Source organism: Erythrolamprus reginae, chromosome 1, assembly GCF_031021105.1.
Source record: "Erythrolamprus reginae isolate rEryReg1 chromosome 1, rEryReg1.hap1, whole genome shotgun sequence".
NCBI lineage: Eukaryota > Metazoa > Chordata > Lepidosauria > Squamata > Dipsadidae > Erythrolamprus > Erythrolamprus reginae.
This window is the reverse complement of record NC_091950.1, coordinates 295,911,814-295,937,586: the sequence shown is the minus strand read 5'-3', so window position 1 is coordinate 295,937,586 and position 25,773 is coordinate 295,911,814. Positions and strand designations below refer to the sequence as shown.

General features: G+C 39.9%; 1 protein-coding gene across 1 annotated transcript in view; it reads left to right on the top strand.

Annotated features, from left to right (window-relative positions):
* The window catches only part of HACE1 (HECT domain and ankyrin repeat containing E3 ubiquitin protein ligase 1), a 69,725-nt gene that overhangs the window by 20,936 nt on the left and 23,016 nt on the right, over nucleotides 1-25,773 (top strand). Inside the window, exons 11-19 of the mRNA XM_070733290.1 lie at nucleotides 1,587-1,737; nucleotides 4,593-4,921; nucleotides 8,130-8,198; nucleotides 8,746-8,833; nucleotides 13,076-13,187; nucleotides 13,274-13,371; nucleotides 14,342-14,429; nucleotides 15,434-15,583; nucleotides 16,425-16,621. Of these exons, the coding sequence (XP_070589391.1) occupies nucleotides 1,587-1,737; nucleotides 4,593-4,921; nucleotides 8,130-8,198; nucleotides 8,746-8,833; nucleotides 13,076-13,187; nucleotides 13,274-13,371; nucleotides 14,342-14,429; nucleotides 15,434-15,583; nucleotides 16,425-16,621 (1,282 nt within the window). The remainder of the gene's footprint in view (nucleotides 1-1,586; nucleotides 1,738-4,592; nucleotides 4,922-8,129; nucleotides 8,199-8,745; nucleotides 8,834-13,075; nucleotides 13,188-13,273; nucleotides 13,372-14,341; nucleotides 14,430-15,433; nucleotides 15,584-16,424; nucleotides 16,622-25,773) is intronic.

Sequence of the window (25,773 nt, the reverse complement as noted above, 5' to 3'; positions counted from 1 at the left end):
CTGCAATGGGATATTCCGATTGCCATTCAAGCTGAACTTACATAGATTCAAAGATAATAGTGAAGCAGCTGGATTTTTCTGAACAGTCACAAGGGTGTTGTTTACAGAAAAAAGGAAGTAAAGCTAAAATAAGGGGTTGAATGTGAAAACAGTTTAGTGATATTTATGCTGATAAGGGATAAGCGATATGTATCATTCAGATGGTTGGATTATTTCCACCAGAGATACAAGAGACAGATACAGAACTAGTATCATTTTCTGCATTCTTATTTCGTGCAAATAGAATACGACAGTGGTTCTCAACCATGGACTCTGGGGCGGAGGGGGGGACACAATGTTGTCAGAGGGTGTCTATGAATGCTTGAAGAAACGTTATGATTTAAATCTTGAGTTGTCTTAGGGGCTGTGGTCATGTTCTCTGGCCATAAAAGTTATTTAAAGGGGATCTGCGATGAAGAAAAAGTTGAGAACTAGTGGAATATGACATAGTAATTGATTGGATAGCTTATCTATATTATTTGAAGTCTCTGTCAAAAAGTAAGAAGATTTATGAAATGACTCATCTATATTTTGATGTTTTGATATGGCTAAAAATGTAAATGGCTTTGGAGAATGGGCCTTCAGTCTTTATTATATAACCGCTTAGAGCAGCGGTTCCCAAACTACGGCCCGCGGGCCGGATGTGGCCCACTGAGGTCTTTTAACTGGCCCACGGCAGCACACGAGATTTTACCGATCGATATAATAAGAGAGAGAAAGAGGGAGAAATAGAGAGGGAGAGAGAAATGAAGAGGAGAGAGAGAAAGGGAGAGAGAGAAAGGGAGAAATAGAGACAGGGGGAGATAGAGAAAGTGTGAGAAATACAAAGAGGGAGAGTTAGAAAGAGTGTGAGTGACAGAAAGAGAAGAGAGAGAGAAAGAAAGAGAGAGAGGGAGGGAGAGAAAGAAAAAAAGAAAGAGAAAGAGGGAGAGCTAGAGAGGGAGAGTGAAAGGAAGAGGGAGAGATGGAAAGAGAGAGAGAGAGAGAGAAAAATGAGAAAATGATGGAGGGAAAGAACGAGGGAGAGGAAAATGAAACAAATAAGAGAAAAGGAAGAGGGAAGAGAGAAGTGGAGAGGAAGGAGGGAGGGAGGGAAGGAAGGAAGGAAGGAAGGAGAAATGGAGTTTGTTGATTTAAGTTTAAATTTACTTGTTAATAAAGAAGTATAAATTACTTTATTACTTAATTATTAATTACTTATTACTTCTTTATTTTAAATATTGTATTTGTTCCCATTTTGTTTTTTACTTTAAATAAGGTATGTGCAGTGTGCATAGGGATTTGTTCATAGGGGTTTTTTATAGTCCGGCCCTCCAACAGCCTGAGGGACAGTGAACTGGCCCCCTGTGTAAAAAGTTTGGGGACCCCTGGCTTAGAGCATGGGTGTCAAACTCGCCGCATCCTAGGTTGGGTATGGCCTGCGTGTGACACATCCAGCCCATGGGCGCCCACTTTGACACCCCTGGCTTAGAGTTATTGCACTGCTGGAGTATAATTTTCCTATGTACATTTTGTTAATTAAAACAATGACATATGTTTTGTTTTAGTTTGTCAAGTAATTATGAAGCACAAATGAAGAGTCTGTTGAGGATAGTGAGGATTTTTTGCCATGTGTTTCGTCTTGGCCCATCCACTCCCAATAATGGAAACGATATGGGCTACAATGGAAACAAAACTCCAAGAAGTCAAGTATTCAAGGTCAGAAAAATGATGCTACTAGATATTGGTAGAAAAATAGCTAATAAAGAGAGAAATTTTACCATGTATGTGTATGCTTATCCACATGAGGAAAAAATAAATTTGGTTCATACCTATTTAGGTTGGCCCGCCTTGATTTTTCTCTCTCCCTGTAATCATTACTGTTTTCTATTTATATATCTAAAGTTCATCCTATTTAAGATGTTAATAGGTTTATGCAGATTGCATATCTTTAGTTGATTAGTTTAATTACTTCTACCCAAATTTATCTGGTGCAATACCTGGGCTCATGGAAGCAAGGTTAGAATTTTATATATTGAAATTGAATTTCCCTAGGGGGAATTGAAATTTTTCCCTTCTCCCTAGGCTTATAGAATTTATACATGGTATGCTTGTTTGTATGATTGGTCTCTTAAATTGGGTTTTTTTAGATTATTTTTAATATTAGAATTGTTACATTGTCTTCTTTATTGTTGTTAGCCGCCCCGAGTCTTCGGAGAGGGGCGGCATACAAATCTAATAAATAAATAAACGAACGAACAAACAAACAAACAAACAAACAAACAAACAAACAAACAAACAAACAAACAAATTTTTATTATTTTTTGAAAATTTATGTCTTGTGTGTGTGAGGCAATAGATATCTTAGATATAGGTCTTGATGCAAAACTTAATATTTATAAGTAAACAATTCTAGTTAATTATTTTCCCTTTGCACATTATTTCTATGACTATCATCTTCTAATACATATACATTTTTTCATACCTAAAGGTATGACAACTGTTTCTCATTTGTCTGATGCTGTGACTCTTTTTGCAATTAAATAATTATTCCCTTTATTTATGGCATTATTACCTAATGGGTTTAAAATAATTTCTTCCTGAAGTTACATTTTTATTCCTTGCCTCTATTATTGTCACATGCCTGATATGAACCCTGGCCAAGAGTGACTGGTCAAGAGTCAGCCAGCCAGTTTTTATGCATAAGTTGGGACTTGAACTCATGGTCTCCTGGTTTCTAGTCCAGCAACTTAACCACCACACCATACCGGCTCTCATTTATTTATTTTTAATATTTTATTTTAATATTATTTATCAATTATCAGGAAATGGTTATTTTCCTTATGGACAGATATGCTAGAAGAAATGGCTTTCCTACTTGTTTAATTAAAAAGAGAAAAAATACATTAGAATCGTAATGAACCGATTTCATGACGCATTGCTTCAGTTCTTGAGCATCGTCATGTAATGAGTCAGTGGCCATTTGAAAGAGGAGTTATCTAAGTTTTGAATGGCTGCGACAGTGACGATGTAGTTGCATTGTTCTTCTGGGCAATGTTCAGTTTTTTGTTTCCCCCTCGGAATGGCGAGTCATTAGGAAAAGATGTTCTGCGTTCTTGAATTCATGAAAACAAATTCGGTTGTTAAGATCCCCAGACCTAATTGTGATTTTTGTTGTGGGGATATGCAGAAGTTCATGTTTATGTTCTGCTGCTACCCACTAACCTCGATGACCCTAAAACATTGAATAACAACACTGATCAACGCAGTGGATTGTGATATGCTGATATGCGCCTGAGAAGAATTCTCTTATCGCATTGATGTTGCCCATGGGCAGGTAGTAGCCACTTTGAACAGTTGTAAGACCGTGAGTTTTACAAGTGTTCAAAGTGATTGTGAGATGAATACTTGTGACTTGGCTGGAGTTTTGTATTACTTTTCCTTAAAAAAATGTTGCATCTTGAAATCGGTTCATTCTTTTTGAAGGTTAAATAAGGTTCAGGAGGGAAGTGTTTTTAATAGGAAAGTGAACACAAGAACAAGGGGACACAATCTGAAGTTAGTTGGGGAAAAGATCAAAAGCAACATGAGAAAATATTATTTTACTGAAAGAGTAGTAGATCCTTGGAATAAACTTCCAGCAGACATGGTTGGTAAATCCACAGTAACTGAATTTAAACATGCCTGGAATAAACAGATCCATCCTGTTGTGATTCAGTCTGAGGCTCCTCAGGGAACGGCTGGAACTCTGCCGGCTCCATGCTCAGAGGGGGAGGACGAGGAACAGGAGAAGGAGGAGGACCAGGCAGACGGGGAAGAGGAATGTCAGGACGAGGAGGAGGGGGAACAGCCTGAGACCCCCGGGGGGGGGAGCTCTCCCCAGCGAGTAGCCTGGAGTCATTAGATGAGAACGCACAAGCCATCATAGATATGAGGCAGAGAAGGGCAGCACAACGAAGGGGACAATTAGCCAGGTATTTCCATCTTTAATAGGCAACAGCTGGGTTTGGGTGTGGTTCTCCTCAGAAAAGTTGAAAAGGCAGGCCCGCCCTTCCTGTATTGTGGAGAGTTATCTTTTGGGAGTCCTGTGACCTTGCTTCGATCCTTGGCGTCTCTGATTCTGGCTTGTGGCCTCGAAGCCTGAAAACTTGGGGGAGGCGTGGGTTTTATTATCTACAGTGGTGTGTGTGCTAGCAAGAAGCCTGTTGTATTGTCTGGCCGTCGTGACTCTTCTGTGAAGCTTCACAGCATTCCAGTTTGTAAGAACAGTTTTTGTTATCTGTGTTTGTTTTCAAAGATATAAAATGACTTTGCTTTTTACCAGCGTGTCTGGCTACTCTTTTTAGTTGGTGTTGGCGTCTGGGGGAACCCAGACAGAACACATCCTAAGATAAAATACAAAAAATAGTATAAGGGCAGACTAGATGGACCATGAGGTCTTTTTCTGCCGTCAGTCTTCTATGTCTCTATGTTTCTAATAACCCTGTATTTTCAGTGTTCACATAATTAAATACATATATAAAAAACAATTGTACATTCACCTAAAATGTATACCTTTATCTTATATCTGATAGCCTTTGGAATTACTCTGGCATTCATTAGATGAATGGCTAGCCCTCATATCTGCAGAATTAATGAAGGATAAAACCAACATTTCTTCTATCCTGCTGAAGCCAAAAGGACCCAATCAGCAAGAAGATAGCATTCCTGCACCAACCTTTGAAGTTGCTTCAGCGGAAACAAGTGCACTTTCTGCAGAAAGAGACGAATCTAAAATGTATGAAGTTGGCAGTCCTCAGGAAGCTTACGTGGACTGCCAAGATGTTATTTCTGTGACAGCAAACCGGCTGAGTGCTGTCATTCAAGCATTTTATATGTGTTGCTCTTGTCAGATGCCTCAGGGGTAAGTTTCAGACCTTTCCATTTCCTTCTTCCAGATCATTCAAAAACTGGGATTTTCTCTTCTCTGCTTCCCACTTAATAGCCCACGTGTCTTGGGGTTATAATAATAACTGGAACTGCCTGGATTGCTGTTGCTAAATAATGCAATGTTACACCATACTTTATTATCACAATGCTTAACAACTGCAGTACTAGTTCCAATTGCCATTGTAATTCAAGGCTGACCTCTAGTTAAATAATCTTTTGAATACGGAGATCTCTATATCTGTTAGGTTAGGTTAGGTTTATTGGATTTATATGCCGCCCCTCTCCGCAAACTCGGGGCGGCTCACAACAATAATAAAAAACAGTACAGTACATAATACCAAATCCAATGCCCACCCATCTAGTTACAATTTAAATTAATAATCTCATAAAAACAGTATATATAAAAAACAGGCACACAGTCAATCAATCAACAAAACAACATGGGCAAGGGGGAGGTGTTTTAGTTCCCCCATGCCTGACGGCAGAGGTGGGTCTTAAGGAGTTTACGAAAGGCAGGGAGGGTGGGGGCAATCCTAATCTCAGGGGGGAGCTGGTTCCAGAGGGTCGGCCCCCCCACAGAGAAGGCTGTTGTATGAGCAGAACCCATATATGGTCCCAGCGGAATCCAAGATAATTGTTAGAAGTAAATTTTGATACAAAGAGGAATTTGCAGTTTCTCATTTATTTATTTGAGAATCACATAATTATTAGGAAGTAGTTCAAATAGGAAAACTTTGAAGAATGAATGCACATTGATAAGACTCTCTGAACATCATAGCCGGTGGAGGAATGCCATAAAGATTATGATCATTTGAGGTTCCTTTTTGTGTTCCAAAAGAGTTGGAAGAAATGTGTGAGTTAAAGGCAGGGGCCTGGAAGAACTCTTAGAAACTAGGCAATGGAAGAGGGTAGAGGTGGGGAGTTCACCTAGATTGGACATCCAAGAATTAGACATAGATGGAGATTTGAGAAGAATTTGGGAGGCAAGCAAAAAAAAAAAAGCATATCAAAGCATTGAAGCGGACATGAGATGATGGATAGATTTTTTTTTTTTTTACTCTTGTTCTGATTCACTTTTCCTTCTTCCCCTCTTTCTTTTAAAGCATAGCAATTAAAGCATAAAGTGGGCAAGAAGTGATTGTTGGATGATTCCTTCTTCTTTTTTTTTTGTTACTGTTTAAGTTGCTTCTACCCCCTCTATTTTTAAAATCTTTTTTTCTTTAGGCAGGTTACATGACTAGAAGTCTGACAGGAAAGAAAGAAAAAGTTTTGCAATAAAGAGTGACATGATTAAATGCTAGAATAAGTGATAGAGATAAGGAATATTAATGCACACATTTTTATTTTATAAAATAAACGTAAGAAGGAGTAAATGTGGAACAATTGAATAATGATAGATTGTAAGCTAACATGGATATGTCTTGCTGTTAGAAATACATAAGCTGATTGAATGTAATAATTATGTTTAATCTGATAGGTGCCTCACTGTTCACACATTGATTTGACATTTTTATTTTAAAAAATCTGACAAAAGAAGAGTAGGTTTTTAAAAATATTTTGGAAAGATAGCATTACAATGAATTATTATTATTGTCACTGACAAAGTGACAAAATTAGTGGACCAGAGGAGTGTTGTCCTTTTAATTTACTTGGACTTCAGTAAGGCATTTGATAAAACAGACCATAACCTAGTATTACATAAAGTTGAAAAATATGGATTAGACAGCAACAACACCAGATAGATTCCATACTGGCTAACCAACCACACACAATGCAGTGTTCAATGGAACTGCTTCTACATGGAGGGAAGTATGCAGTGGAATACCCCAAGACTCTTGTTTTAGGCCCAGTATTCTTCAATATCTTTATCAATGACTTGGACGAAGGGATAGATAGGGAACTCATCAAATTTGCAGATGACACCAAACTGGCAGGAATAGCCAACTCTCCAGAAGATAGACTCAAGATACAGAAGGATCTTGACAGACTTTAAAATTGGGCACTATCAAACAAAATAAAATTATGTACACTGAGAGCAAAGGCAAATTCCTTGTGTGTCCAATCACACTTGGCCAATAAAGAATTCTGTTCTATTCTATTTAATGGTGAAATAAGTAAGGTTCTATATTTAGGTAAGAAAAAGAAAATGCACAGGTACAGTAGATGTGGTACCTTACTCAACAGTAGTAACTGTGAGAGGGATCTTGGAGTCACAGTGGACAACCAGTTAAGTATGAGCCAGCAGTGTGCAGCAGCTGCCAAAAAAGCCAACAACATAGGCTACATTAACGGAGAGGTAGAATCAAGATCATGTGAAGCGTTAATACCACTTTATAATGCCTTGGTAAAGTCACACTTGGAATACTGCATTCAGTTTTGGTCACCACAATATAAAAAGGATGTTGAAACTAGAAAGAGTGCAAAGAGCAACAAAGATGATTAGGGGACTGGAGGCTAAGAACAGTTGCAGAAACTGGGTATGTCTCATTTAATGAAAAGGAGAACTAGGAGAGACATGATAGTGTTCCAATATCTTGGGAGTTGCCGCAAAGAAGAGGGAGTCAGGCTATTCTCCAAAGCACTTGAGATTAGGACATAATGGGTAGAAACTAATCAAGAAGAGAAGCAACTTAGAACTAAGATGAAAATTCCTGACAGTTAGAATAATTGATTAGTGGAATGATTTGCCTCCAGAAGTTGTGAATGCTTCAACACTGTGAGCCGGGGTGGCGCAGCAGGTAGAATGCTGTACTGCAGGTCACTGAAGCTGACTTGTAGATCTGAAGGTCAGCGGTTCAAATCTCATCACCGGCTCAAGGTTGACTCAGCCTTCCATCCTTCCGAGGTGGGTAAAATGAGGACTCGGATTGTGGGGGCAATAGCCTTGCTCTGTTAAAAAAGTGCTATTGCTAACATGTTGTAAGCCGCCCTGAGTCTAAGGAGAAGGGCGGCATAAAAATTGAACGAACGAACGAACAAACAAACAAACAAACAAACAAACACTGGAAGTTTTAAAGAAGATGTTGGATAACTATTTGTCTGAAGTAGTGTAGTGTCTTCTGCCCAATCGGGTTTGGACTAGAAGAACTCCAGAGTCCCTTCCAACTTTGTTGTTGTTGTTATTGTTGTTGTTGTTATTAATATTATATTGGATACTTTGTAAAACTGGATTTTTGTTGCAGAATGACATCTCCTCGCTTCATAGAATTTGTCTGCAGACACGACAATGTTCTTAAATGCTTTGTAAACCGGTATGTCGCCACAAATTCACATGCTTCATTAGTTGCATGTAGCTCAGTGAATGCAGTGGTAGCATTGCTTGGAATGCATATCTGATTCTTAGTAAGAGTCTGGCAATTTTTATTATTTTTAAACTTTTCTAAAATAACTCTGAGAGGGATCGTAAAAATAATCTGATAAACCTGGGTAGGTTAGATAGCAAAATATGCAGTACGGACGACTATCCCATATTTTCTTGTGTTCATGAGAGAAAATTTTGGGAAATAAGAGGCTTGTTCTGAAGTGCTATTACAGTATACAGGTGTAAAACATGAGTGATTCCGAATGTTGCTCTATTAGAAGCAGTCAACTTAGAATGTTATAACATAATCTTTTGTCAACTCAGCTGTTTAATTTTGAGTTTGACGTAGGTTTTTTATTACATGCGTGTTCCTTCTTAGACTTAAACATTGCAGTTCACTATCATTGTTCTATTATTTAAAGCAGCTAATGTCTCCCGAGTTTGTCCATATTCTTTCTGAATTAGTTATCTATGTTCCATTTTGCTCATTTTTCCAGAAATCCTGAAATTATATTTGATCACTTCCATTTCCTTCTTGAATGTCCTGAACTTATGTCCAGATTTATGCACATCATAAAAGCACAGGTAAATATTCAAAGCCTAATTTAAAATTCCCCTCCCCATCCAAGTCTCATTGTGGTGGGGTTTCTCCTGGGAGGGATGAACAAAAAATGTCATTAGTACACTGCAGTGTTCCCTCGATTTTCACGGGTCCAAACTTCATGAATAGCCTACACCAGTGGTCCCCAACGTTTTTTCCACCAGGGACCAGTTTCAGCAAGACAATTTTTCTATGGCCTGGTGGGGGCGGAAAGGGGTGTGGTTGGGGGCGGGATTAAGCATGGGGGTGCTGGTCCTCCCCGCCCCTCTTTCCCGCCATCGCCCTGTGGCCGGCAGAACCTGCCTCCCAAGCCCTTTTGCCCAGCGGGGGCTAAGCGCTGGAGACAGGGGGTCAGGCTGGCCCTCCTGCCTCCCTCCAGCCAAAAACGCAAAAGCGCCCCGCGGCAGAAGCCAAAAGAGGCTTGAGCCTCTCGGTCCTTCCCGCCCCTCTGTCCATCGTCCTGTGGCCGGCAGAACCTGCCTCCTGAGGCCTCTTGCCTGGCGGGAGGCGAAGCGCTGGAGGGAGGGGGTGGCGGCATGAGGGCCGGCAGCTGCTGACTCCACGGACCGGTGCAACATGCCCCGTGGCCTGGTACTGGTCCGCGGCCCGGTGGTTGGGGACCCCTGGCCTACACCACGTTTTTTCAAAAAATATTAATTAAAAAATACTTCGCAGGTTTTTTTCTATACTACAGTTTTTCCCGCCCGATGATGTCATATGTCATTGCCAAACTTTTGTCTGCCATTGCTGATTGGCCGAAATCTTGGCCAATCAACGTTGTTATCGCAAAAATTTAACCCGTCATTGTTGATGGCCCGAAATCTCAGCCAATCAGCAGTGTTATCCCAGCATGCATTAGTACTTTTACAACTATTAAAATTTATTGTTAAAAAAAATTGTTAATAAATAATTATGTTTATAAATATCAGGATCACTAAGTGTCTTATTCAATGGTGAGTACCAGTAATAATGGTGAGTACATGGTTGTTAAGGGAATGGGAAATGGTAATTTAGGGGTTTAAAGTCTTAAGAGATGGCTTGTGATACTGTTCATAGCCAAAACATGGTGTATTTACTTCCGCATCTCTACTTCACGGAAATACGACTTTCGCGGACGTCTTGAAACACACACACCACGAAAATCGAGGGAACACTGTGTATACCTTCCTCCGTATGAGTCCTAGCGACTGGGTTGGCCTTCTCCAGGTTCCGTCAACTAAACAATGTTGCTTAGTGGGGCCTAGGGGAAGAGCCTTCTCTGTGGGGGCCCTGGCCCTCTGGAATCAGGTCCCCCCCGAGATTTGTAGTATTCCCACTCTCCTCGCCTTCCATAAGAGTCTTAAGACTCACTTATGCCGTCAGGCTTGGGGCGATTAGACCTTAGCCCAATGGCTGACGAATGTTATGTATTGTTGTTGTTTGAATGGGTATGATTGATTTTTAATATAATTAAGGATTTTAGAGTAGTTTACTTAGTTTTAATTAATTGGATATAGCCTGCTGTATTTTATTGTTTCTTTTTATATGTTGTAAGTTGCCCCTTGGAGAGGGGTGGCATATAAATCCAACCAACCAACCAACCAACCAACCAACCAACCAACCAACCAACCAACCAACAATCATTCATGCCAAGACTGTATATTCCATGGAAGGTGACCAAAGAAATAAAGATAATCCCAAATATCTAGCTAAAGGAACCAAGCATCAATATTGGGCAGCAGCTATACAGAAAGATGCTTGAAGCAGGCGGTCATTTTAATGACCAAGGCAAAGGCATGAATTCATACTGAGTTGAATTGTGAAGGCAGTGGTAAACCACTCCTGTATTTTTGTCAAAAAAACTACATGCATAGAAAATGGTAAAATGCTTGATGATATAGTGCCGGATGATGTGCCTCTCAACATGATGGCACTCAACATGCTACTGAGGTATTTATTTCCCAGGTAGATGAAAGCCTTTGTAATGTTTGTTAGCCGAGGAAAGAAAATCTGAAGCTGCAAAGATAAAATCAAAGTGGGAATATGGAATACAAGAAACACCAGCATGGGAACGCTCAACACAATGAAAGATGAAATGTATCTATTACTCACTGACATCTTAGCTATCAGTGGGTTGATATGGGCTGGAATTGGATGCTTTCAGTTGGAAGAGCGCATTGTTAATTTCTCAGGACATGAAAATCAAAGAAGAAGTGACAGTGTCTTCACAGTTAGGAATGATTTAGCAAGGAACTAAAATTCAATTACTGACGGAATAATATCAGGTAGAGTTCTTGGATGATACTTTGTGAAGATTATGTTCTAAACACTGATGCAGGAGATTGATGAGTTGGATTATTAATTTGAAATTGTTAGAAGGTGTAAGCAAAATGTGCTGCCTCTGGTTGAAGTTCAAAATGCCAAAATTAGAAATATTAAACAAGAAAATGTAGCTAGGCTAGATTTATTTTCTTCCAAATGACAAGGGATGATTTGTCACCTTGGCAAAGATTTTAAGCAGGAGAGGGACAATCTATATTCTCAAGACTGGGAATTATTTATTTATTTATTGGATTTGTATGCCGCCCCTCTCCGGAGACTCGGGGCGGCTAACAGCAACAATAAAACAGTGTACAATAGTGATCTAATACTAAAAACGATTAAAAACTCATTGATATAAAAACCAAACATACATACATACATACATACCATGCATAGAATTGTAAAGGCCTAGGGGGAAAGAGGATCTCAATTCCCCCATGCCTGACGGCAGAGGTGGGTTTTAAGTAACTTATGAAAGGCAAGGAGGGTGGGGGCAATTCTAATCTCTGGGGGGAGTTGGTTCCAGAGGGCCGGGGCCGCCACAGATAAGGCTCTTCCCCTGGGTCCCGCCAAGCGACATTGTTTAGTTGACGGGACCTGGAGAAGATCCACTCTGTGGGACTTAACTGGTCCCTGGGATTCGTGCAGCAGAAGGCGGTGCCTGAGATAATCTGGTCCAGTGCCATGAAGGGCTTTATAGGTCATAACCAATTAGTCCCAACCACCCTCCGTCCTACTTTTCAACCTTTGGGATTCCTCTGATTGAGATTGCAGAAAAAATCCTGCTCAAAAACCTCCTTCCTAGACCAAGCACAGCTATTTGTATGATGTGGCCTAACTCACTTTGCAGTCTCTGATTCTCCCAGTTTCTTTCAGTTCCCTCTGAAAATATCGGCTGCTGTTTAATCAACGAGATGAATCAACAGAACCATTTTGCTAATTCCCTGTGTCCAAGATAACTTTGGATTTTTATATCTTACGAAGCAGCATTAGGCATTATAAAATATATCCCTCCACACGATGGGATTCTTTCAAAGCAGTTTGTAATATGCTGTTAGAATCTCTTCTCCTAAGAGTTCTGCCTGACTGGGCTCAGGCAATTCGTAACAGTCCAAGGAAAAGAAATCAAACACACACACACACACATGCTCTTCTAATCAGCAAACTTGTATTAAACAAACAAAAAAGGGTTAACCAAAACAGTCCTTATTTCAGGAAATAATGATAGTGCAAGGCTTAAGTTAGCCAAAGACAAAACACAGGAAAAAGCGAACAAAGACAACCTGCATGGAGCAGAAACGTTTCAGGAGTCCTTTGAATCTTTAGAGCAAACAGCAAGTCCCAGAGGTTTCACCTCCCACGTGCCTGAAAAGGCGGGGTTGAAATCCAAAGGCACAGAACAGAAACTTCAGAGCAGGAACCACAAAGCAACACAGATAAACAGCCACAGTTTGCCTTGTGCCTCTGTTCCCTTTTATACCTTTAGCCCTCATTAAGGGAACCACACTCAGCCCTCAGTATAAGAACCACACCCAGCCCAGGTGCTACTCTGATCACCTATAATAACCCTTCAATTGAGACCTCCTTTGCATAGCTCTTCGGCTACGCATGTCTATGAATTGATCTGCAGAGGAATCCAAGGACGAAAGACTGTCTGAGTGACTGCATGCCAAATCCCCTGGGCTGTCTGCTGCGTCCTGCGTGCTGTCTGCCAACTCCTCTGAAACAGTGGCCTCATCCTCCTGGCTGTCTGCCACGTCTTCCTGGCTGTCAGCCAGGCTTTCGCACTCACTTTGTGCCGTATCTCTCCCATCTGTGGGAGCAACGGCTGGCCCAAGCCCAAACACAACACTAAGAAACAAATATTATGCTGAATTTTTGAATGCCTCCTAAATCAAACATTTGTTCTTGCCTATTCTCCGTAGCCATTTAAAGATCGCTGTGAATGGTTTTATGAACACTTGCATTCTGGGCAACCGGATTCTGACATGGTTCATAGGCCTGTCAGTGAGAGTGATATTCTGCTGGTTCATAGAGGTAAGGATGTTCATGTATATAATATTCTTTGTATTGAATACTTACTTATTGAACAAAAGTGAGAAATTAATGTTTTTCATATTTAGATTCTATTTTTAGGAGCAGCTGTGAAGTTGTATCTAAAGCAAATTGTGTAAAATTGAAGCAAGGAATTGCTGTACGTTTCCATGGTGAAGAAGGCATGGTGAGTAATGTTACATACTATTAAATATAGTTTTTAGGAGCATAGTTTTCTTAGGTTGGACGTTGTTTAAAAATAGTTATAAAATTTGAAGGGGAAAATACTTGGCTATTGAAATGGGCTTGAAGGTGATGCTAGTGCTTTTTTCTTATTCCAAAGCTCTGGGTATTGTTTATCAGATAAGAGCCATAACTTCTTAAGAGGAGTCAGTAGTTCATAATTAGCCGGGGTGGTGCAGCAGGTAGAGTGCTGTACTGCAGGCCACTGAAGCTGACTGTAGATCTGTAGGTCAGCGGTTCATCACCGGCTCAAGGTTGACTTAGCCTTCCATCCTTCCAAGGTGGGTAAAATGAGGACCCGGATTGTTGGGGCAATATGCTGGCTCTGTTAAAAAGTGCTATTGCTAATATGTTGTAAGCCGCCCTGAGTCTTAGGAGAAGGGCGGCATAAAGATCGAATGAATGAATGAATGAATGAATGAATGAATGAATGAATAAATAAATAATTAATTAATTTCCATGGCATCTCTAGATGTGTGTAATCATCAAAGGTCCAGTACAGATCAACTTAGACTCGCAATGGAGCCCAGAATTTTGGTAATAAGCAGTTGTATTTGTAAATCAAGGTATCAGGTGACTGGACTCGATTTTATGAATGCTTTTACAATAATGAACTGAGTCACCACATTCATTAAGTGAACCATGTGGTTGTTAAGCAAATATATGTATGTATGTATGTATGTATGTATGTATGTATGTATGTATGTATGTATGTATGCATGTATGTATTTACATTGCTGAAAATTGGCAAAATACATAAATTGTGGTCACGTGTCCATGGGTCATTACAACTGGTCATAAATATGAGCTAGTTACCAATCACCTGAAATACAATCTGTTTTATACTGATATTGATCACCTTTAGCACATTTCAAGTTATGCATATGTAATACTATATATATTTTTGCTTCTAGGGTCAAGGTGTGGTACGTGAGTGGTTTGATATCCTTTCCAATGAGATTGTTAACCCAGATTATGCCCTTTTTACTCAATCAGCTGATGGTATGTTGGTGTCTCTCTTTAGGTTACAATACAGTTCATCTAAAATAGTAAAGTTACCCTCTCTCCAGAAATATATTTTGCTCTAAATTTTCTTCCTTTCTTTTTTTAAAATAAAAACTGATTGAATTGTTGTAAGTCAAGGACTAACTATGTAGCTGCCTTCATGCCTTTAGATTCGGAATCAAGTTGCTAGACTACTATCCCAAACTTTCATTTAACTATTAAAAATTCTTGAATTGTCTTTTCTTAATGACAAAATGACAAAATCAGAAGTCTTAGAGAACACTTTGCTTAGAAAGTCAACATATTGTATATTTTAAAGGAATAATTCCCTCTCTTCAGTCTTAAGTATCAGTAGTTTGGTAGACAAGCCACAGTTACTGTACATCTGCTACTGTTAGAATGCTGAAATAGGGCAATTTTAATTTGTATAGTGATAAGTGAAATTAGAAAATCAGCAAAGTCTATGGTGCCTTTAAGGTTTGAATTTTAAGACTGTTGCCTATGAATTTGCTGAAGAGGTTTTCATCCTATTATGATTATCAATTAACTATGTCATAACATATATCAACACTGATTCATGAATTCTTCTTAATTATGTTATATATTTTAAACTTAGCATCTACTGTGAGATATATATTTTGCATCCTATTTACCTATAGCTTTTAACATTGTCCAGACAGATACCTGCTATTGAGGATGCCTGTCTATGTATATAATGAGGAAATTCTTGTCCACAAAATTGTGGACTTTTTAAATGTTTTTATTGCTACAACTGGGATGATTAGAAATCCATTGATGAAAATCCATTTTTTTTGGAAACCGGAACTGTACATTTGAAATATATTTATTTTCTTCTTTTATTGTATTTTTTCGTTCTAGAGAAAAGTGTATTTTTTCACTTCATTTGTATATTATTCTGAATCTCAAAAACAAAGCAAAAGTTTGTAATATAAAATGACTGATCTTTCAAAGCCATAAATTGAATCTTTTTTTTTTTAAAGGAACCACTTTCCAGCCCAATAGCAACTCTTCTGTGAATCCCGATCACTTGAACTATTTTAGATTTGCTGGACAAATCTTGGGTTTAGCTCTTAATCACCGACAACTAGTCAACATTTACTTCACAAGATCATTTTACAAACATATTCTTGGTATGATTCTATTAAGATGCTAATGATTTTGTTGAGATGTCTAGTGGATAATAAAGCCCTCTAAAAGTTAATTGTGTTGTGTTATTTAAGATCTATCCCACGCTCTATTACTGTGCTTAATGAGAGTTATAGCATTATTATAAAAAGCATACGTTTGTGTGTGTGCATGTGTGTGTGTATATTGTATATATGTATGTGTGAGTATGTATGCATGTATGTATGTATGTACGTATGTGTGTATATATATATATGTCACATGTTTTTGCTGAATTTCAAAATTAATTTGGAAATTTCAATATACCAGGGTATTATAAACAATATATACAGTATGTTTATAATGATAGCTAAGCATCTGATGATAACAATTAGCATTAATGTAGTGCTTTTATAAAAGCTTTTCATGTAAAATATTTAGGTAGATATTACAGCAGTTAGGGCTAGTTTGCTAATGTCATGGACCTATTACAAATGGGCTTGGAAGTTGAAAGTGACAGGCTGGCTGCAAAAGCTCCATCTTTAGTGAATATTTTAGGAAAGATTTGCAAGCGGCAGTTTCCTATGTTCTCGCTCTTAACCACAGCTGTAGCACATGTATTGTAGTGTAGTTTTAGTTGTCAACCAGTTAACAATAATTTCGTGGCGACAGAAGAGCTTGTAATAAATCACTTTCCTGAAAGTAAAATACAGTAATCTATGTTTTAAGCAGCCATATCAGATCTCTTTCTTCTTTCACCCTGTGTTATTTCAGAAAGTCTGTAGAGGGCAGACATTGACCACGAATGAAACCATTTCTGCAGAGCGGGTCTTAGATTAACTGAATTTTGTTTGCATTGTCTCCAAGGTATTCCTGTAAACTATCAGGATGTGGCCTCTATTGATCCAGAATATGCAAAGAACTTGCAGTGGATTTTAGACAATGATATCAATGGCTTGGGCTTAGAGCTGACCTTCTCGGTGGAAACGGATGTATTTGGAGCAATGGAAGAAGTGCCTTTGAAGCCAGGTGGTGCAAGCATAATTGTCACACAGGAGAACAAAGTGAGTCATTTGGGATTATGTTTGTCTGGGGTGATTCTGAAAAGTAGCCCTGTCTTAACTGCAAAATTGGGTCTAATGGGCAGCTTTTACTAGTGCAGTGTTTCCCAACCTTTTTTGAGCGGCACATTATTCATATTTTCAAATTCCTGGGGAACACTGAACGGGGAGACGGGGGGGGCGCGCGGGGGGGCTAAAGAAAAGTTTGGACAAAAAAAATATCTCTTCCTCCATTTCACTCTATTTCTCCCTCCCTCTTTCCTCCCTCTTTCCATTGTATCTCTCCCTCCCTCTTTCCTTTCTATCTCTCCCTCCCTCTTTCCTCCCTCCCTCTTTCCTTTCTATTTTCTTTCTATCTCTCCCTCCCTCTTTCCATTGTATCTCTCCCTCCCTCTTTCCTCCCTCCCTCTTTCCTTTCTATCTCTCCCTCCCTCTTTCCTTTCTATCCTTCTCTCCGTCCCTCAGTGGCGGCAAAGAAGAAGGAAGGCAGGTTGCAGAGGGCACCGAGGACAAGAGCGCTCGCTCGCTCCCTCGCTCTCTGACTTCCCTCCCTCGCTGCTGAAGGGACGAGCGCGGGCATGAGCGCGCGTGCGGGCCCGTTGCAAGAAGTTTTTGTTTGTTTGTTTTTTCCTTCCCCCGGCTCACGGGAGAGAGAGAGAGAGAGAAAGAAAGCGCAGCCAGGGAAAGCGGCCTCGAGCCGAGTGCGAACTGCAGGATGCAGCAAAGGACTCCTTGCCAACCAAAAAGGGGGTGGGGGTGGTGAAGGCAAAGCCTGGGAGGCGGGGAAGGAAAGAGCGGGAGACCCCAGACAGAACGGCTGAGGGGAAGGAAAGACGGAAGGAGGGAGGGATTGAGAAGCGAAGCCAGGAAGGGCTGAGAGAAAAGGGGAGCAGCACGCGAGAGAGGGGGGGGGCGGGCATTCCCGAAACGGACGGGGAAAGCCCTCTCTCGCAGCGAAAGCGCTCCCAGCCAGGGGGCTGCAAGAGAGGGCATTCTCCGTCCGTTTCGGGAAAGCCCGTCCCGGCACCGGCAGCGCCCCGCCCAGCTGGAGCTTCCCTAGGAGCTCCGCGGCACACCTGGCTATGTCTCCGGTTGGGAAACGCTGTACTAGTGTATTGAGAAATTATACCAGAAATAAGCAGCCATGGCTATCAGTTGTTATTAGGTACCATACAGAATCTGTTTGAAACATCAGGCATACTCCCTCACCAGTTCTGAAGGAGGAGTGATATAATAAAATAATAAAACATATGTAGCCTTCTTCAGTGCCACTTCTTTAACAGTATTCTCATTCCCCTTTCTTATCTATGCTTTGAGAAACAATTCATTCCTAGATTTCTGTTTACATGGAACTGCTTTATACAACTTTCATTTTCATACAATATTGGTAGCCTTTTAAAAACTGTTAGAAACATTTGTAGTGTAGTTTTTTTCAATTTGTGCCTTTAAATCAGTGTTGACCTCTGGAGACTACGTGGACATGTTCTCCAGTTTTCTTGGCAAGATTTCAGAAGTGGTTTGCCGTTGTCTACTTCCTAGGATTAAGTGCACAATAATCTTATTTCCATTGATTTCAATGGCAAAGACATTGCTGAAAAGTTTTGATCATATACCATTTTCAATAGACATTTATCAGATATAAAACTAAAAATCCATTACAGGTTGCCAAATCTCATTGTATGTTTGTCAGGATGATATAATGCAATATGAGTTTGGTGGGTCAAAATTAGAATGAGATTTGCTTAGATTAAATCCATACAATGATGAGGAATAAATTCATAATAGCTACTTTAAACTCCTGAAAATTTCTGGGAATCTAATCTAAGATCGACTAATCAGGATCCAACTTTACCCTTGATGAATAAAACATATACTAAAACAGACATTTCATTTTTATTTTATTAAGGATGTATAGAACAGGTATGGTTTTTGCTTTAGCATGTTTTTGAACAGCCTAGATTAGCATAATATAAATTAAATATAATTAACACAGTTCTATTTCTGTAAGATTTTAGGGCAATAGAATTGACACTATTATGAAGTATTTGCAAAGGGATTTTCACAATCTGATGTTCCTTTTCCATTTTGTCGTGTTAGAATTAGCAACTGCCATGTTAGCTGGTGACCACTTGGTGTCCTCACTTTTAGCACTTACATAATGTCACAAACATTTATTATTTGTTTATTTTGTAAGTTGATCTTGATTAGCGAGAGTGATTTATAGGAGCTAGTTCCATATTCTGCAGGTGATGCAGAAGTATAGATTCAGGTGTTTGAAGAAATATGTTGGAATAGGCATGTCGTAGAATAAGTACACCCTGAAGTTGCATCTGATTGTTTATGTGAAGGTTTGTGAGAAATTATAAAAGAAAACATCAGCCACAACTAGGATTCACAGTTGTCCTTATATACAGTGATATCTTGTCTTACAAATGCCTCGTCATACAAACTTTTTGAGATACAAACCCGGGGTTTAAGATTTTTTTGCCTCTTCTTACAAACTATTTTCACCTTACAAACCCACCGCCGCTGCCTGGATGCCCTGCCTCCAGACTTCTGTTGCCAGCGAAGCACCCATTTTTGCGCTGCTGGGATTCCCCTGAGGCTACCCTCCATGGGAAACCCCACCTCCAGACTTCCATTTTTTTGTGATGCTGCAGGAAAATCCCAGAAGGTGAATCCCAGCAGCGCAAAACAAGCTCTTCGCTGGCAACGGAAGTCCGGAGGTGGGGTTTCCCATGGAGGGGAGCCTCAGGGGAATCCCAGCAGCACAAAAATGGGCACTTTGGCTGGCAAAAGGGGTGAATTTTGGGCTTGCACGCATTAATCGCTTTTACATTGATTCCTATGGGAAACATTGTTTCGTCTTACAAACTGTTCACCTTAAGAACCTCGTCCCGGAACCAATTAAGTTTGTAAGACGAGGTATCACTGTACTAGTAATTGTTTGCAATTGCTAAAATATGCAAACACCCTGGAATTCTACATTGAAAAACGAGTAGACATGTCTTTATTCCTGCATGTTTTCTTTAAACTACAGATTCGAAAAGAAAAATCACCTCTTCCTTATCTCATGTCTCCTGACTTTCCTTCTCTTTATTAGTTTAAGTTATTGAGGAAACCTTGAAATATCTTCAGTGCCAGTTTGATTCTGAGAGAAAAGTGATTTATGTGGTCAGAGAGATAATTTTTCAAACATTTTCATTGCAATACACAGCTATAAAATGCAGTTACTCCTGCAAAATGGGGACAGATGCTACATCTTCAGTATTGTAGCTGTGGCCTCATGGTAGCAATTTTTTTCCTGGTTGAAAAATCTCAAATCCTACCAACAAAAAACTAGAGCAAGTAGATGATTTTTTACTAAATATTTAATAAAATGAGGAAAGTGAACTTTTAAGATGTTGGCAAATGTTGGTAGAATGTTGTAAATAGACATGTGATGTTTTGAAAGGGATAAGTGAACACAAGAACAATGGGACACAATCTGAAGTTAGTTGGGGGAAAGATCAAAAGCAACATGAGAAAATATTATTTTACTGAAAGAGTAGTAGATCCTTGGAACAAACTTCCAGCAGACGTGGTAGATAAATCCACAGTAACTGAATTTAAACATGCCTGGGATAAACATATATCCATCCTAAGATAAAATACAGAAAATACTATAAGGGCAGACTAGATGGACCATGAGGTCTTTTTCTGCCGTCAGACTTCTATGTTTCTATGTTTCTATAAATGTTTTCTGAAAGAAGAAAAATCAATAGTATATAGCAGTGATGGTGAACCCTTTTTTGCTTGGGTGCCAAAAGGGTGTGCGCACATCCATACAGCAAGTCTTCGGAAACTTCAGATCGTGCAGAATGCAGCTGCGAGAGCAATCATGGGCTTCCCCAAGTATGCCCATGTTACACCAACACTCCACAGGCTGTGTTGGTTGCCGATTGGTTTCCGGTCACAATTCAAAGTGTTGGTTATGACCTATAAAGCCCTTCATGGCACAGGACCAGATTATTTCCGGCACTGCCTTCTGCTGCACGAATCCCAGTGAGCAGTTAGGTCCCATAGAGTGGGCCTTCTCTGAGACCCGTCAACTAAACAATGTCGTTTGGCAGGACCCAGGGGAAGAGCCTTCTCTGTGGCGGCCCGGGTCCTCCGGAACCAGCTCCCCCCATAGATTAGAATTGCCCCCACCCTCCTCGCCTTTCGTAAGCTCCTTAAAACCCACCCCTGCCGTCAGGCATGGGGGAACTGAGATATTCCTTCCCCTAGGCCTTACAATTTATGCATGGTATGTTTGCGTGTGTGTTTGGTTTTATAATAAGGGTTTTTTAGTTGTTTTAGTATTGGATTGTTACATGTTGTTTTTATCATTGTTGTTAGCCGCCCCGAGTCTACGGAGAGGGGTGGCAATCAAATCAAATCAAATCAAATCAAATCAAATCAAATCAAATCAAATCAAATCAAATCAAATCAAATCAAATCAAATCAAATCAAATCAAATCAAATCAAATCAAATCAAATCAAATCAAATCAAATCAAATCAAATCAAATCAAATCAAATCAAATCAAATCATGTTCTCTCCCCACGCATGCAAGCACTATACCCTCACACTGCTTCCCCCGCAGATGTTTGTAGGCCTCACTGAAGTCTCCAGACTTCCAGTAGGTCTGTTCTGTTCTCTCCAGGCCTCAGAAGGCTTTCTTAAAGTCTGGGAAGGGCAAAAACTATCCCCCCCGCCCTCTTGAAGGCTGAAAATCAGTGGGTCAGTGCGCACACGCGTGCTGGAGCTGACATAGGGCAACGCCTTGCGTGCCCTTAAATATGGCTCTATGCGCCACCTGTGGCACATGTACCATAAGTTCGCCATCATGAGTACATAGGAGCTTAGGTCAGCTTCACTTGGAAGTGCGAGTTTGGGAATGTCAGAAAAAAACAAAAGTAGTCACCTGAATTGCATCCTAAAGTTGTGTGTAGTGTAAAGCAAGGAGGGGCAAAGAAGATATGACTGTTGAATGAGTCTACACTGAGTACCAAAGATTTATTATATAGAAAGAATGAATGAGAATCAGACCATAAGGAAGAGGAGGGGGAACAAGTGAATGGGCTGAGAGGAAGGGGAGATGAAGAAAGTTGTTATTGGATAGAGTTTATTTTTATTTATTTTATTTATTTATTTTATTAGATTTATAGGCCGCCCTTCTCAGGGACTCAGGGTGAAAATAAACACAGTAACAATAAATACAATTAAAATATTAGAAAATACATAATACCCACTATAAAAACAATAGTTAATTTCATTTCATACTAATGGCTGGAGTGAAGCTGTTGCTCACAGTTCCCAGGCCCGCTGGCATAGATGTGTTTTTAACGCCTTTCAAAAGGCAAGGAAAACGGGGCGGGGCGGATCTCCGGGAGGAGTTGCTTTCAGAGGGCTGGGGCCGCAACAGAGAAGGCTGTACTCTGCAGACCCGCCAGTCAGCATTGTTTGGCTGACGGGGCCCAGAGGAGGCTGACACTGTGCGACCTAACCAGTCTCTGGGATATGTGAGGCAGAAGAGGGTCCCATAAATAATCGGGTTGATTATCCACTTATTAAGCTGATGAGATCTTGAAAAAGAAAGGGTAAAAAGTCATTCCATGATTCCATACATGCAGCATGGTTTTTATCAATTAACTTGAGACCCAAAAATATTAGATTTGATGCTCAGGTTAAATCCTCCCATTTTGTGGCATGTCCATGTAATGAAACAGAAAAAAAAACATTTTGTCAGTATTTTTGAAGAGTGCAGAAAACTGTGGGCTTCTCCAGGATGGAATGTGGAGCATGCAGAGTAGTTTGTTATGATCCCTTCAATGGAAGAACTGTGGAGGAAAAATGTTGAATCCTTTGCCTGGAAATGTAATTTAATCAAATGTATTGGCACATAATACTTTCTCTAAAATTAGAATTTTAAATGTGTTATCATTTAAGATGCTCATCTCTAATTTTCCAATATTTGTCAGGCTAATGGGTTACTACCGGTACAGGATCTGGATATTTTATATACCAATAACAGAGAAAAATAATTAAACTTATCTTATCTCATTCCCAAATCAACGTTATTATGCTATTGCACAAAACACATTATCCATTATCCAATGGTGCAACAGCATTTTTAAATTCTGAATTCACATTCTTTTCTTAGCCTTGGATAAAATTTAAATATGACTTGTGGCAATAAATTTATTCTTGTGCTACTGCCTACATATCCTATCTGTCAAAAAAAAAGGAGGATCGATTACAATTGTAGAAGTTAATTAAAGAGATTTACTTTTAGACTACAGAAGCAAAGACTCTTATCTTCCCTTAGTACAGCTCAGTTGAATATTTTGAATGTATTGAAAAGGCCATCTTGAACATATTAATACCTTCTTCTGAATTATTTTAATTTTTTCTGTTTTTAGTGTTTCATTTAGAACTTGAAAAACAGGTTTTGGCATTGGCTTTATACATATTCTAACATAGGTTATTCTATTCTCTGATGACACAATAGCAGTGTTGCAATTTTATGTGTGTAGCAAGTGATTTCATCATAAAGAATACTTAAAAGCACAGTGATTTTTTCCCCCATGTTGCATTATCCTGCTTACTACTGGTACGTTTTCACTGGTAGCAGAAAACCGCTTTGCAGATAGTACATATTCATTAATCTGAGGCGGTAGGGAAAGCAAGTAGGATGCTTGGCTGCATAGCTATAGGTATAACAAGCAGGAAGAGGGAGATTATTATCCCGCTATATAGAGTGCTGGTGAGACCACATTTGGAATACTGTGTTCAGTTCTGGAGACCTCACATACAAAAAGATATTGACAAAGTTGAACGGGTCCAAAGACGGGCTACAAGAATAGTGGAAGGTCTTAAGCATAAAACGTATCAGGAAAGACTTAATGAACTCAATCTGAATAGTCTGGAGGACAGAAGGGAAAGGGGGGACATGATCGAAACATTTAAATATGTCAAAGGGTTAAATAAGGTCCAGGAGGGAAGTGTTTTTAATAGGAAACTGAACACAAGAACAAGGGGACACAATCTGAAGTTAGTTGGGGGAAAGATCAAAAGCAACATGAGAAAATATTATTTTACTGAAAGAGTAGTAGATCCTTGGAACAAACTTCCAGCAGATGTGGTAGATAAATCCACAGTAACTGAATTTAAACATGCCTGGGATAAACATATATCCATCCTAAGATAAAATACAGAAAATAGTATAAGGGCAGACTAGATGGACCAGGAGGTCTTTTTCTGCCGTCAGACTTCTATGTTTCTATGTTTCATTAGACATGGACAATTGCTCTGCTTGTATCACAGGAGATGTAGGTGTCAATGGTGGGCTCCTACCGATATAGCTAATTGAGCACAGAGTGTGGTATTAGTGCAATTTTGCTTCCTGCATCTGTAGCAAAATCTCACATGGGGACGCACATGCGCACGTGTCTCGAGTTTTTTTGCTTCCCAGTATGTAGGGAAGCAAAAAACTTCATCAAAATGTACATCCCCGTGCGAAATTTTGTGTCCTGCACAGGTGTGGGAAGGAAAATTGTGCTTGATTCCACACGTGCACCATAGCTGCACAGCTGCATGCAATTAGCCGTACCGGAAGGAGCCTACCACTGGTAGGTGTTGATTTTTGAAAAATCCTGGTTTAACCACCTCTGAGAAGAGAGACTGTTTATGAGGCAACTCTGAAGAGCACGATGAAGAGCACATTGAAGGCTGCAGTTTGAAGTCTGTTGTTTTATTTTATTTTATTTTATTTATTTATTGGATTTGTATGCCGCCCCTCTCCGTAGACTCGGGGCGGCTAACAACAGTAATAAAAAACAGCATGTAAATCCAATACTAAAACAACTAAAAAACCCTTATTGTAAAATCAAACATACATACAAACAAACATAGCATGCATAAATTGTAAAGGCCTAGGGGGAAAGAAGAGGAGCTTACGAAAGGCAAGGAGGGTGGTGGGGGCAATTCTAATCTCCGGGAGGAGTTGGTTCCAGAGGGCCAGGGCCGCCACAGAGAAGGCTCTTCCCCTGTGCCCCGCCAAACGACATTGTTTAGTTGATGGGACCCGGAGAAGGCCCACTCTGTGGGACCTAACTGGTCGCTGGGATTCGTGCAGCAGAAGGTGGTCCCTGAGATAATCTGGTCCGGTGCCATGTTCAGAAAATATCTGCCTACTTGGACAGATAAATTACATTTAAGGTATGAGAGAATGTCTTTATGTTATTTTTTTGATAGTTTTGGGAGAATATGTGAGGTGTCAAATGACTGTAGGAGTGAAAGGGTTGTTGTGTCTATCATCAAAAGTGGGGGAAGGATCTAGTGAATTGTACATCACTCGCAAAAGTTTCTAGAGAACATAATAATATGACGACTTCAGAATTATCTGGGATTAAGCCTACCATGTTTATACAACAAAGGAGATGATGGAACATTTATTATTTTAGATTATAAAGTATCATCTGGGAAAGTCTGTGGAGAGGGGCGGCATACAAATCTAATAAATAAAAAAATAAAAATAAATAAATAAAGGTTGAAAATATCTGAACAAAGCATTGTTTACAAAGTTTACGTATCAACAAAAAGCAGTTCTTAAACAACAAATAACTGAAAAAAGCAATAAAAATGAAACTGAATAATGTTCTAGGACCTATTGGTATTTCTGCAATATATTATGAAATATTTCAAAAAGAATTGGTTAAACAATTAGGCAGTGAGAGTTAGAGAGAACTTTACATGTTTTTGATTCTTTAGAATGACATCATTTATCGATCCAGAGGCCTTATTTCGTGATTGAATGTAGATTATAAGCTTTTTATGGCAATACAGTGAACCCTCGAGTTTTGCGTCCTCAAGGATCGCGAAAGGGCTATTTCGCTAGTTTTCAACCCGGAAGTAAACTCCACCATCTGCGCATGCGTGCCCTTCCACGCATGCGTAGATGGTGGAGTTTCCCCGCCGGGCAGAGGCTTCCCTGGGTCTTCCCCCTCTTGCCCCGGTAAGACCCCAGCGGCGGTGGGCTGGAGCGCGAGCTTGGGGCAGCCTAGCTCCACTTCCCAGCTGGGAAGCGGAGCCGGCAACAGCGTGGGTGGGCGGGCGGCGCGCGCGAGCTTG